At 39.9% G+C, this 13,357-nt stretch overlaps 1 protein-coding gene across 1 annotated transcript; it reads left to right on the top strand.

Annotated features, from left to right (window-relative positions):
- The first annotated feature begins 426 nt into the window (after window positions 1–426).
- On the top strand, window positions 427–12,751 carry SKIL (SKI like proto-oncogene). Its single transcript, XM_035334170.1, has 6 exons — window positions 427–1,777; window positions 4,969–5,066; window positions 6,457–6,695; window positions 6,919–7,157; window positions 8,143–8,367; window positions 11,593–12,751. The coding sequence occupies exons 1-6, from the start codon at window positions 671–673 to the stop codon at window positions 11,752–11,754; spliced, it is 2,070 nt and encodes a 689-aa protein (XP_035190061.1). The 5' UTR covers window positions 427–670; the 3' UTR covers window positions 11,755–12,751.
- Window positions 12,752–13,357: the final 606 nt, after the last annotated feature.

The raw sequence follows: 13,357 nt of genomic DNA, 5'->3' as shown, positions 1-13,357 counted from the left end.
GTGGAGGAGCAGCGCCGCCGGGCGCAGCCGCTGGCCTGGAGCCGCGCCGCCGGTAGGTGAGCGACAGCCCCGCGGGAGGCGACCCCCGGTGGTGGCCGGCTCCTGCCCCCCTCTGCCCCCCGGCCTCTGCCCGGCCCGGCCCGGCGGCTCCCCGGAGTTGGCAGCGCGGCGGAGCAGGCCCCGGGAGCCCAGCGTGAGGGGGGGATCGGCGGTGCTCCGGCTGAGGTCTGTGAGCCTTTTGTACCTCAGCGTCTGGAGACTTACTGCACAAGACTGTGTGCTTTCTAAAGGAAAACCGACCGAGGATGGCCGCTCCTGCATCAACTCCTTTTTTACTAAATCGCTCTTCTAGACTATTGTTTGAAACAGTGATAGGCTGTGAAGAATAACCTTTCATATACAGTGTATTTTATAGGAGAGAATTGAACAAATACTTACAAAACTAAAAAAAAAATTGTTTAATCTCTCCAGTCTTAATTTTGTAGTATTACGTCCAAAATGGGTCACGGTTTTTCCCGTTGGAGACTGAAGCATTAACTTCTTACTGAAAGGAATGCAAAGCTTGGTGTGCTGGAGGTAATCGAGATCACTTCAGATTTCTTTTTTTTTTTGTATAAACCAGCAGGAAAATGCACGCTCGAGACTTTAATTAAAGGTCTGGTGTTCAGCGATGGAAAGTCCGCAGACAAACTTCCCGCTAGGTCTGGTTTCAGACCAGAAGAGGACGGGGATGCAGGAGGACGGGAGTCCCCCGTTCAAAAAAGTAATGACGGAAATGCACGTAAATAGCCAAGTACGAGTCGTAATAAATAAATTACCTACAATAAAGAAGGAAAACCTGGATGAATATGACGAAACTCCTATGGAGGCTGATGGGGAAAATGCCAAGCCAAACAGTACTTCAATCTCTGAGCCTTTGAATTTAAATCCAGGTCTGAAACACACGTTGGCACAGTTCCACTTGAGCAGCCAGAGCTCCCTGGGTGGACCGGCAGCTTTTTCAGCTCGCTATTCCCAGGAAAATATGTCTCCCACTGTCTTCTTGCCTCTTCCGTCGCCACAAATCCTGTCTGGTCCGCTGCTCATTCCTCCAGACAGTTCCACCGAGCTCACTCAGACTGTGCTGGAGGGGGAATCCATCTCTTGCTTCAAAGTCGGAGGGGAAAAAAGACTGTGCCTGCCTCAAGTGTTGAATTCGGTTCTCCGAGACTTTTCTTTGCAACAGATTAATACCGTGTGTGATGAACTGTATATATACTGCTCAAGGTGCACTTCTGACCAGCTTCATATTCTCAAGGTTTTGGGAATTCTTCCGTTCAACGCTCCGTCCTGCGGGCTAATTACACTGACTGATGCTCAGAGACTATGCAATGCTTTACTACGCCCTCGCACTTTTCCCCAAAATGGCAGTTTTCTCCCCGGTAAGAACACCTTGGCCCAACTGAAAGAGACTGGCAGTGCCTTTGAAGTAGAGCACGAATGCCTGGGCAAGTGCCAGGGTTTGTTTGCACCTCAGTTCTACCTTGCGCCAGATGACCCCTGTATCCAGTGTCTGGAGTGCTACGGGATGTTTTCACCCCAGACATTCGTCATGCATTCACATAGATCCCCCGACAAGAGGACCTGCCACTGGGGGTTTGAGTCGGCCAAGTGGCACTGCTACCTTCACATTAACCAAAAATACTTAGGGACGTCAGAGGAGCGGGAGCTGAAGCATCTCTTGGAGGAAATGAAGGAGAAATTTAGTGAGAAAAACCAGAAAAGAACTCGGTCCAAAGTAAGTTGCCCTGCTCTTGTAGAACTCCTACATCTCTCTCTGCTCACACGTAAATACGCTGTTTGGAAGCATGTTGCTTGCCTTTTGTAAATGGGAACGCTTGTCAAATCAAGCCCAAGTTAAATCTATGACAGGGCTTCACCATGGAAATACATTTTCGATGAACAGGTGCTGTCATTTTCCTCTTGGGGCTCTGAGTAATTTCATTCAAGCTGGTTTGGTTTTGTTGGTCCTTTTTCCATTTTCACATAGGCAGTCTTCGGAAAGTTCAGAACTGTTGCGGAAATGCTCATCCTCCCTTTTGACCTTTTGAGTATGTTTTATGCAGTATGCCTCGCAGCAGCTGAGCGCAGCAGAAAGGAGCTTGAAAATCAAGTATTACGGATTTCTTTTTCACTTGTTACGTTTACACCGGCACACACGCTCGTGGTGTATGGCCGCCTAGCCTGCCAGCCACCCATCCCGTGGCCTCGCGTGCAGGGTAATGGCGCATCGATAAGTCGCTGTTCAGGAGCCCAGCGTCTGCTTGTTCAGCACCGGCTTTCTGTTTAAGCCGGTTGTACAGAGAAATGTGCCAACAGAAGAGGGGGTTTTAAGCAGCCCAAGTAATGAGCTGTAGGCTGGTATCTTGACAATGGTTAATAATAGACATAGTATTTTTTCCTAAAATACTGCTGCAAGTCTGCAGTGTGGTTCAAAAATACAGAGCTGCTTTTTCCCCAGTTTAAACAATAAGACAAGCACCAGATAAATGGTGAACGTTGCTGGGGAAATAATCATGTTATCCTCAACGAATAAGTTTTTAAGGGGATATTTGGTAGGGAGCAGAGAGTAACAAGTAGATGAAAATGAGTGCAGGGATTGCCATCAGAGATGTTTGCCTTCACAGAATATACAAGTTTATTGTGTATAATCTAAGCTTAGATGTTCTGAAATGGTTCCTGCCCCACGCTGTGTTTCTTTTTTAGCTTATTGGTCATTTAAAATTCTGCTTGCTGGCTGCTGCTTTGATTGATCCATTTTGCCTGTTGGGTGTTGGGCTGTGGACTCCAGAGGAGCAGCGGCAAGAGCTGGCTGGATCAATGGGCCCAAAAAGGTGTGCGGGGTGTTTGACACCTTTCCGTGTAAACTCCTGAAAACGTAGTATTGCAGAAAGGCTTACGACAGTAGCAAGTATTTTTACAGCTGTGCTAGTCTACTCTAAGGGATTTTATCAGAGAATTTCCACAAAAGTCTGCAGTATGGCTTGCTTCCACATGCTGAAGTGCTTAGAGGTGCAAGTAAGCTCATAGCGAGGAGACTGCTTGCCGTCTGATAAAGGCTGTCGTGACAATCTTTGTCCTTGCAATGCCAGTACAGGTAATAAACTGTCGCGGAGTGCGTGTATCTGTGGAAATTACCTTCCAGAGTCACACCTATAACACTGCTTGCTTCCTGCTTTATGGTAGCAGATTTCTGACCACGAGATCTTTCAGTTTCCTGTATACGGGTGAAAAAATAGCTCAAGTTAACAGCAGCAGTCGTTTGGAGTGGACTGCTACAAATGAAATACAAAAAAACCCAACTCTTTCTGGAGTCTTCCACTGCACACCCGTATTGTTTGTTCTTCTAAAGCAGCACATGAAATCAGAATGAGAGAAAAACTCTGAAAACTTGAGCAAAGATAAAATGGTGGGGAGGGTTTTTGTTTTCTTTTGGTCTCTTGGATATTCATCTTGAAAGTACAAAAGGTTAGAAGAGTTTAATAGGGGAGTGTTTGGATCACAGCCTCTGCTTCCTTGTCCTGGGGAAGCTGGCGCTGCTTTGGCAAGTCTTGGCTTTCCTTCATTCGTGTGAGAGAGCTGTTAGATATGACACACAGCCATTACATTTTCTTAGGCTCCTAGGCAGATTTCTGTACAGGATATTGCGTTTGCTGCTCTGTCACCTTCTCACCACTTGCTGAGCGGTCGCTCCTCAGAGCTGTCACTGTGTCTTTGAGGTCATCGTGGCGGGAGCAGGACGGACAGTCCCCCTTGGCTAGGTCTTGGTCCATCCCTGCCTTCTGGAGAGAAACCTAATAAAGGAAAACAGTAGCTTGTCTGTGAAATAAGACCCAAAGCAAGAACAAGAAGCTCCAATAATAAATTTGTAATTAAACCCCTAGTCTTTGGGACATTCCAAACGAGATCCTGTGCCTTGCCTCTCTCCTTAGCATTTCACCGAGCTTACTCCCCTCCCAGTGTACTTACGCTTTTGCTTTTGGTACTTTAACAGCAGGCAGTGTAGGCCCTCCCCTACTCTACTCACACAGTTTTGTGCTAATAAAGCTGTAGGGTGTGTATTTGCCACCGAGTTTCTTGTTTTCTGTCAAGATCTGGGCTCCGTGGCATCATGCCTGGCTGCCTGCCATGGAAGTGCATTTGGTAGGACCGGGTTGCTCCCGCGCTGCGGCACAGCCTTAGGTGTCGCCACAGTTCTGGTGGTCACTGCACTAAGACTGGCCTCGGTTCTCATGTTGCGATGTGGTTGCTGCGTTTAACCCCAGAAACGTCTCTTGAGACAAACAGCAAGACTGGCTGCCTAAATACGGAATGCACGGAAGGTTTTTCTAAGTTGACGTCTTCTGATGCACCCAGAGTGATCTCTTTGTTACTGCAAAGGACATGGAGTTGTCAGGTTACTGCAGCGGCCTTGCCCAGATCTCTAATAAAAGGTCTCAACTTCCTTTAGTGGTCTTCTCTCTAACACCAGTCAGTTGCACTTTATTCTTACGTTTCATTTTGTAGTAAAGCATCTGGCAAGTGCATACTCTGATGTGGATACTTCATTGCAGAGGCTCCTACAAGCCTTGGAAGCGTGGAATCCTCTTTCTGCTTCTCTCAAGCACTTGTAGCATGTCCCTGGCAGAGTTCTCAGCAGAGCTTTTATGTAGGTTTGTAAAGAGGTTTTCTTTCGGTTTCATTGCTCCTTTACCCATAATGGGAAATTGGAGATGGAAGAAACTTGTGGTGCTTGCATCACCCTGTACCTCTGCCAAAGGCTGTCTGCTTTCCAGTACCCCAGTTTGTCTGCTTCTGCCCAACTCTGTCTGTACCTATTAATGAAGTAAGTGCCATTCCACTCAGAAGCATTGATTAAAATGTGAATAACGTGTACCTGTCTGTTACAGGCACAATTACTGTTTTTTATTGTTTTTTTCTTCCCTTTAGGTGGATTCACAGCAGAGCCTAGAGTTACCCCAGTGGTATCCCGTTATAAAGCAAGAAGAAGAAACTGAACCTCAGCCACCCTCCTTTTTCCATCCCAGGTAACTGAATTTCCTGTGCAGAACTCAGCATCGTATGCACGGGTTAAATTCTTTTAACTATTTAAAGATGATTTCAACTGAAAAAAAAAGTGTTTGCAACCTGAACTGGTAGGAAGAATAATTGAACCCTAACTTTTTATCCTTTTCTTAGTGTAAATATTAATGAATTGCTTATGAGTGAATTATTGGTACAGGACTTGAGCTGTGATGTATGAGTGTTCTTCAGTAGGAAATAAAATTGAAATGTAATTACAATTTCCTTTCTCAGAGTAGAAATGGCAGAAGCTAATTTTTAATCTTTCCTATTGTAATGTAACTCATGTCTGTGAAAGGCTGCATAGGGCCTATTTACCATGAGTGCAACTTAATTTTCTTTTAAAAAAACTTGCAAAAACTGTCTGAGGACTTTATCCCACGCTGAAACAATGACTGCAGCTGAATTGTTGGTTGATTAGTTTCCTGGTTTTAGAAACCAAGTGCATGTTCTTCACATGGTGTGCACTTTGTATTCTGCATCAACCACAGAAACAGTCTTTGTTGAAGTACCTCTTACCCCGCATCCCTGCGGGGCAGTGCATTTAGTTTGTATGGGTGAGATCAGGCTCTTCTGACGGCAGCATGCAGCAAAGCGACACAAATACACACTAGCTCCATGCGGACACGTGAATGGTAGAACATTTCTGATGGTCCCTGTTTGCTCTTTCTATTGGTGCCCCCTTCAGAACCAGGAGGAAGGAAAGTGGTGAAGGCAGCTGTGTTGACTCCAACATCGTGACAGTAATTCTCTTGGCACTGACCTTAACAGATCTGGCAGTTTTTCCTTCTGTACTAGACGAAAGTGAAGTGGCTAGGTTAGGGAAATAGGGACAAATTCTGCTAGAAGTCAGGAGCTGTGAAAATCCAGACAGATTTGTAAATGTACGTGAGGAAAAAAGGTCGTCCGATGCTGGTCGCAGGTCTGCCCTGGCACAGCCAGCACACAGCTTTGCTGTTTAAAGAGCAGTTTGCTCATTCCCACTGCACTGATCCCTTCCACCATTCTCCATTGTTAATACGAGGATAATGAAAATGCTAGAGTCTGGATCTGGTGCCATTCTAATTTCACTCTTTGCATTTAAATGAAGACTTCAAATGATTTTTGTATGATTTTTTTAATCTGTCATGTTTGAAAAATCTGGTTTTTGCTGGCCGTAAAACTGTATCTAGATGATCTAGTCAGTAAAGATGAAGTAGGTCATTATTTTCTTTTGTGGAGGAAAAAATTTGAAAGGATATGCTTATTTTTCATTGGAACTTTTACTGTTTGAAATCAGATTAAATTAAACTTACTGCTCTCATTCATCATTTGTTACACGTTTTCATGCTTGATTGTACTGTTCTACTGTTGCAGTTACTACCTTTATATGTGTGATAAAGTGGTTGCCCCAAATGTGTCCCTTGCATCACAATACAAGGACGTTGCAAAAACAGCAGTCAAAGCTTCAGAAGTAATTAAATCTTCACCTGGACAGCCAGAGAAAAAGCTCAGTAGCGGAAAGCACAAAAAAGTTGCCTCCTATCCAGAGCTTTCTCTTGAAGAACAGGAAAAAATTGACTTGAAAACTAGCATGGAACAGCATAAACGTTTAGGTGAGTGGATAAACTATAAAGAAAATTATGTTGAAATGTTTTCAGTTTTTATAGGATATAATTTTGGAAAGCTCAACACCAACCCAGTATTTTCTGATCGTTTCCACTTCAGTTTTCCAAAAATCATTTTGACCTTTTCTTAATCTTCAGTTCCCTTTGCATTTTTTTCACTGTAAGCTTAGTTTCCTGTGATTTTTGTGCTGTGTTCTTCTGTTATCTCTAGATCCACCTGTGTCAACTCATTCTGCAAGAGGTGGAAAATCCGAGCGCATTTCTACCAAAAGCACTAGAGACTCTAGACGCATTGAAATAGGTAATGTGAGAACCTTGTCCCCCACTCTCATGAAAGACATCAGCTGTGAAGACGACAAGGGAAGGATCATGGAAGAAGTAATGAAAACCTACATCAAACAGCAAGAAAAACTAAATACTATTTTGCGGAGGAAACAGCAGCTTCAAATGGTACAGTGCCAGTCTGAATGCCTTTAATTTTTGCCTACAGAAAACTAATGTTAGATTTTTGGTTCTAGAATCAATCTCACGGGTGACTTTCATGTAGAAATGCCAGAACACACAGTTTTCCACCAGCTTGAATCCAGACAGCAAATATTTAACATCCTGTGTAATTAGGTTGGAGTTCATTAATAATTGATGTGCTTTCAGTTTGTAACTACTGTGTTCGAGGAGCTCCTTTTATGTTATCCATATGAAAACTACCTTAAAGTGTTTTCCAAACATTTAAGTATTTTGGCAAATACAGTTTAAGTCCTCTAAAAATTTCTCAATTTTTAGGATTTTAAAGATGCAGACGTCAATATCCTAGGAACGATGTTATCACTGTCATGTGTAACAAGAATACCACCTTCCTATTTCTATTTGATAAACTTTGTCTTTAGGGGATTTTATTGATCTTTTTTAATAATGGATGACATTAGAAATTGATGTTCATTTGTGATTTTGCCTCGTTTATATTTTCTGTAATAACTTAGGTAAGTACTGTCTTTGCTGCTTACATTCATAACCCAGACCTGATTTTTTTTTTTAACATCAATCTCAGAATTGGTCAGCTCAGACCAATGGGTCTCAGGGCTGCTCCTTTTAAGGTGTTCTGTTGGAGGTAAAGCGTAGAGAGAAGTTGAAATATATATGTGTATTTTGGTATTTTTCAAAAGGTCTTAATGTTAACAGAAAAAGAAACCAAACTGTTTCTGGAAGCTTGGTGTACTTGAAAATATAAATAATGCTGTTATATTGAATGGAGTGCTTGCTACAAAATTCCTTGCCAGCACTGATAAGTAGATAAGTACCACTACCAGGCTGTTACCTTAACATAAATGTGCTCTTTTTGGCCTCGTTGTTTCTAGATACACATTTAAATTACAAGACCAGTGTTTTGCTTCCCTGGTGTTAGAACCAAGGTGTATGTAATCCTGATCTGTCTCCACAGGAAGTGGAAATGTTAAGCAACTCTAAAGCTATGAAGGAGCTAACTGAGGAACAGCAGAATTTACAAAAAGAACTTGAATCTTTGCAAACTGAGCATGCTCAAAGAATGGAAGAATTTTATTTTGAACAGAGGGACTTGGAGAAGAAACTGGACCAAGTGATGAAGCAGAAGTGTACCTGTGACACCAATTTAGAAAAAGACAAAGAAGCGGAATATGCGGCACAGGTGAGAAGCGTATCAGTAAACTGCAAAGTTATTGCTCATCCAATGTAAGGTTTCATCTTCTCCATATCTTCTGATGCCGTAGACTAACTCCAAAATAAGGGACAATGGCAGCCTGTTTATTTCCCTGTCCCTTGACTGAAACTGAGGCAGAATGCAACTTAAGAAACACTTCACCTGTCAGGTGCTGCATGGTTCCATTTCAGATACTTGCATGATATTGCTGGTGAAATAATTAATCTTAAACATAAGATCTACAATGTTTTCTTTTAAAACAAATCATGTTTTTAATGTATGTAGGCTTGTCCATGTTACAGAATTAAGCATTATTAGTCTCGTTCTAGAAATAAGCTGTTAATCTTTTTCTTCTTTTTATTGGGGTGGAGAGTGGGGGAAGTACCAAACCTCTTGACTGCTTTTGTGTCAGGTTAGTAGCATACCTTGCTGCTCTTTGTGTTCCTTGGTGGTACCATCTTCTGCACCATCTCATGAAACCCCTTCTGTGCTCCATCGAAGTATTTGATCAAGAATTCTCTTTTGGAAATTTTGGGGGGATTTTTTTTCTCCCTATTCCTGCCTCTTGGGTTCAAATATCGTAACCTATGGAGGTATTTTTTTCTTTCACCTTCTTTTTGACTTCTACTATTGCTTCTTTATGATGGAGGTCACACATGTCATTCCAATAGGAAAAATCCATCAAATGTCCAAGACATTTGGCCCTTTCCAAAATTTGTTGCAGTTATGATTAAATGTGTAGCGAAGTTCTTTGTACTGTCACAGAAAACATAGTATTTTAAAACAAAGAAAGTCTAAAACTTAAGCTCAGTAAAACTTTGTGGTCATTTGATCATAGTTTTATCTGTTCTTATTGTCTCAGAATAAGAAACAGGCTGTACTTGAGTGACTGGTTTTGGTATTTTTAGGGAGTAGGGCAGTGACTAGCATCATAAATCCTTCTCATGAATTTAATTTCTTGACATCCCGCTCCACAGATTCCTAGCCTTTGCTGCCAGAACTAATCCTCTCTGACTAAGGTCTGATTTACCAAACATCTGGTACAAGCCCTATTACTACAAGTAACAACATGTTCTAATTTATGAAGATAATCGTGCATAGTGTGTTTTGTATGGCTTGTGTAGTCGACGTTCTTTAGAGGATAAAGAACAGATTATTCCCCAAGAAGATATATCGATTGTTTCTTTTGATGTTGGAATACTAAATATGTTCCTTCCATGAACGTATGCTTGGTTATTAGTTGTATAACTATCTGGAGCATATCATTTTACTCTTTTTTTCCATTTATCACATCTATATTTTGGACCTCAGGTTCCAAGCAAAAGTCAGAAGCATCTGAGTTAAACAGAGGTCCTGGCAACAGTTAATTTTCCAGACCTGTCTATACAGCACTGAAAACAGCTTTAATCTGATGTCTTCCTGAAGCCAGTTGCCCCTTTCTCTCTGAGAACTGTGGCCTGAGAAGAACCCTCTTTGTACATTAAATGAAATTAATGAAAATAGGGGGGTTGGAATTTGGGTAAATGTTTGCTTTTCTGTCTAGCCCTGCCTGAAGATGTACTAAGTGTTTTCTCCTCCTTTTTTTTACTCCTTTGTTGACTTGCCTAGTTTAATTGCTGCTTTACCCTGTCAATCACAACAGGGCAGTATAACCAGTACTGAAGCCTTTCCTTGCAGCTGGAAACCAAAGCTCAACCAGAGACCTGCTTATGTAGTACGTGCTGGGACATGCAGGCACTGGGCTTTACTGTGCTGCACCGGTCTACATAATCAAAGCAGTGGAGTCAGAAGATACATGTTAGTAGGCTAGTGCTGTCTAAGAACTACTTAAATATTTCTGATTATATTAGGAACCATTTAAATGGTTCTGATTATACAAGTGAAGGTTCATGTCCATGGAGCAGTATGTTTCTCTAAAATCTGCACAGCAGGTTCTTTGCCCAGGATGTTGTATAGCGATCAGCAAACACCAGGGTTCCTGTATGCTCCTCCTTTTTTCATTCTCATGAGCTGTTTTTATTTTATTTTATTTTATTTTATTTTATTTTATTTTATTTTATTTTTTATTTTATTTTATTTTATTATTTTATTCTGTTTGTTTGTTTTGTTTTTGTTTTTTTGTTTTTCAGTGAGATGTACATGCAGTGATTATTTAGATAGATACCCGTCATCATCGATGCAGATGGAGTTTTTAGATTCAGCGAGGTCTTTTCATAAGAAACAAACATGTAAATGAGTGGTAGAGGAGATAACTGGTTTCTAGCCTCCCTGTTGTAACTGAGGGTAGTATACATATAAGCAACTTGACATGAACTTTTTGTCACACTTGAAAAATTCCTTAGACTTTTCCAGATCTCACTGTAAAGAAGTTTTGATGGGAAAGAACCCACCCCAATAAATTCAAAGTAGTTTCTTAATTATTTAAATCTAGGTGCAATATTTATACGTATATAAACAAAATGTGGTTAATTTTTAAAAATTACTTTGTCTCATATATATGTAACAGAAATAGCCTTTCTGCAGTGGCTGGTATCACTTCGTCTACTTAAGTCTTTCTGATGGTCTGGCAATTTTCATGTTTATGGTACACCAAAGATGAAAAACGTATTTAATTTTCTGCATTGAAACACAAAATATTTCATAAGAAATCCAGGAGAGGCTCGTGTTTATATTTGAACACACATAAATGTGGTTATGTTCAGGATTTTCTGCATCTCATTTCTCTTTCATTTATGCTAAAGAATACCAAAAGCAGTGTTGGTAGTTTTTGTGTGTGCTAGAAATGCATTAAGGCTTTGAAAAAAAAAAGTAATATTTTGTAAGGTAAGAGAAGTTAGCTTGGGAAGTGGAAAAGTGCTATTTATTTGGGGATTTGTCAAACATCCGATGCAGACATCATCACGGTCTTCCTAACATATTATTGATATGGGCTGATGTGGCAGTTCATCTAACTAGAATTTATATGTATTTAAAAATCAGTGTCTTCCATTTTTTTGATTATAATATAATGTTTATGGAACTTTCCTTATTGGTGTCATTTGCTACTGGTGTAGTAGGTGTAGCATAATTCTTGATAACTGTAGAAAATGTACTGATAAATAACGATGAAAAATATATTTATCTGATTGATAGGGTGGTCATCAGTGGGGTCTTGAATGACTGATGTTTACAAATATGTTTTCTAAAATTAAATGTCTGTCTTCTCTTTTACAGCTAGCAGAACTGAGACAGAGATTGGATCATGCAGAGGCAGATAGACAAGAGCTTCAGGATGAACTGAGGCAAGAACGAGAGGCAAGGGAAAAGTTAGAGATGATGATAAAAGAATTGAAGCTACAGATCTTGAAATCTTCAAAAAATGGAAAAGGAAAATAGAAATTCAAAGAGGAAGCATGACTGTGTCTTTCAAACAGGGTGTTTTGTTTTTTAACGAATTGTCAGCTGTTTCTGTGTGATAAGAGAATGTATTCTCTACAGGTTTCTATTTGCCAGACAAGTCCAGATGAAAATATACATATATATAAATAGATAGGTATACATTTTTAGATTTTCCTAACTAATGAAAATCTGCATTTATTTGTACTGGTGTTTCTCAAACTACGAAAAAAAAAGAAACTTATGATTCAGAGTGACCAGTTTCTGTTTATTTCTAATGCAGTCTTGAGGACCCTATACCTTTTAACATTGTCTGTTAAAATATATTTGGTGATCTTTATTTTAGTATCAGTTGCGCATCCAGTTATAAAAAAATAAAAATTTAAAAATCCTGATTTCTTCAAGGCCAAGAATAGTTTGGGTTTCAGTGAGAATTTTGTGTTTTCTAGTTGGAGAAAGTAAAGGCAGCTTTTCATCTGTAAGGTAATACTCAAAATCACCATGACAATAGATGGATGATCATCAGAAGTGATTTGCCAGCATGAGTTTTTCCCATAATTTTGTTACGTGAAATCAAGCTGATCTTTTCAGTATGTTCTATTTAACAATTCATTCACTCTAAAGCATTTTACAGTCATCATTTGGTTACCATGCTAGAAGAAGAAAACATTAGGCTTTTTTTCATAAATTAAAAAAAAAACAGAATCAGAAATGAAATCTTCTGAAATGTAAAAATCACATTTTCTTTTATTGTCTATGATACTGCAGGTAAAGCAGACTGTTTACGAGGGCTTGTAGTGACAGGAGAAAGGGCAATGGTTTAAAAATGAGAGAAAGTAGATTTAGATAGGATATAAGAAAGATTTTTTTTTAATGAGACACTGGAACACGTTGCCCAGGGAAGTTGTGGGTGCCCCATCATTAGAAGCATTCAAAGTTAGGTTAAACAAAAAAAATTTTAAAATGAAATAAAAAAAAAAAAAAGAAAATAAAAAAGTATTGGTTTGTTTGGTACCCCAAGCCTCCATACTTTGAGCTTCTTGCTAACTAGTGGATTTTTCTTTCATCACATAAAACAGGCCTTAACTGACATGATGATAATTGCTTAGAAAAATCAAATTCTAAGATATGGCACTTTGAAAATCATTTTGATAGTTTCTACATTTGAATGGCATGGTAATGTTACCATGAATTAAGAAATACAGCATGTTCGTTGAGCTATAACATTTAAAAATGTGTAATTGTACAGAATTTCTGTTTTATGTATATATAACATTTACTTGAGTACTTCAGAAGTCTGATTCCTGGTAGATTCAATGCATGACTACAGATTAAGATGAAGTACTTCTTTGCACTTCTTTCCAAAAAGTTTGATATAGCTGACAGGTGTTAGCTGATTATGTCGATGGCTAGAAATGTCTTAGCAGTTTTGTTATTTCACTACATAATTTTAAACTGTGCTTTAGCTCCTGTTACATTTTTTAAGGTACTTAGGTTTATAACTCTCTTAATAATTCAGTTAGTACTGGTGAAACCACTAGTAAAAGCCTACTAGCATCGATTTTTATTCTGAACTAGTGAAACTGAAAACTTCTAGTTCTTC

Source organism: Oxyura jamaicensis, chromosome 9, assembly GCF_011077185.1.
Source record: "Oxyura jamaicensis isolate SHBP4307 breed ruddy duck chromosome 9, BPBGC_Ojam_1.0, whole genome shotgun sequence".
Lineage (NCBI taxonomy): Eukaryota > Metazoa > Chordata > Aves > Anseriformes > Anatidae > Oxyura > Oxyura jamaicensis.
This window is presented reverse-complemented; position numbering and strand designations above follow the sequence as displayed.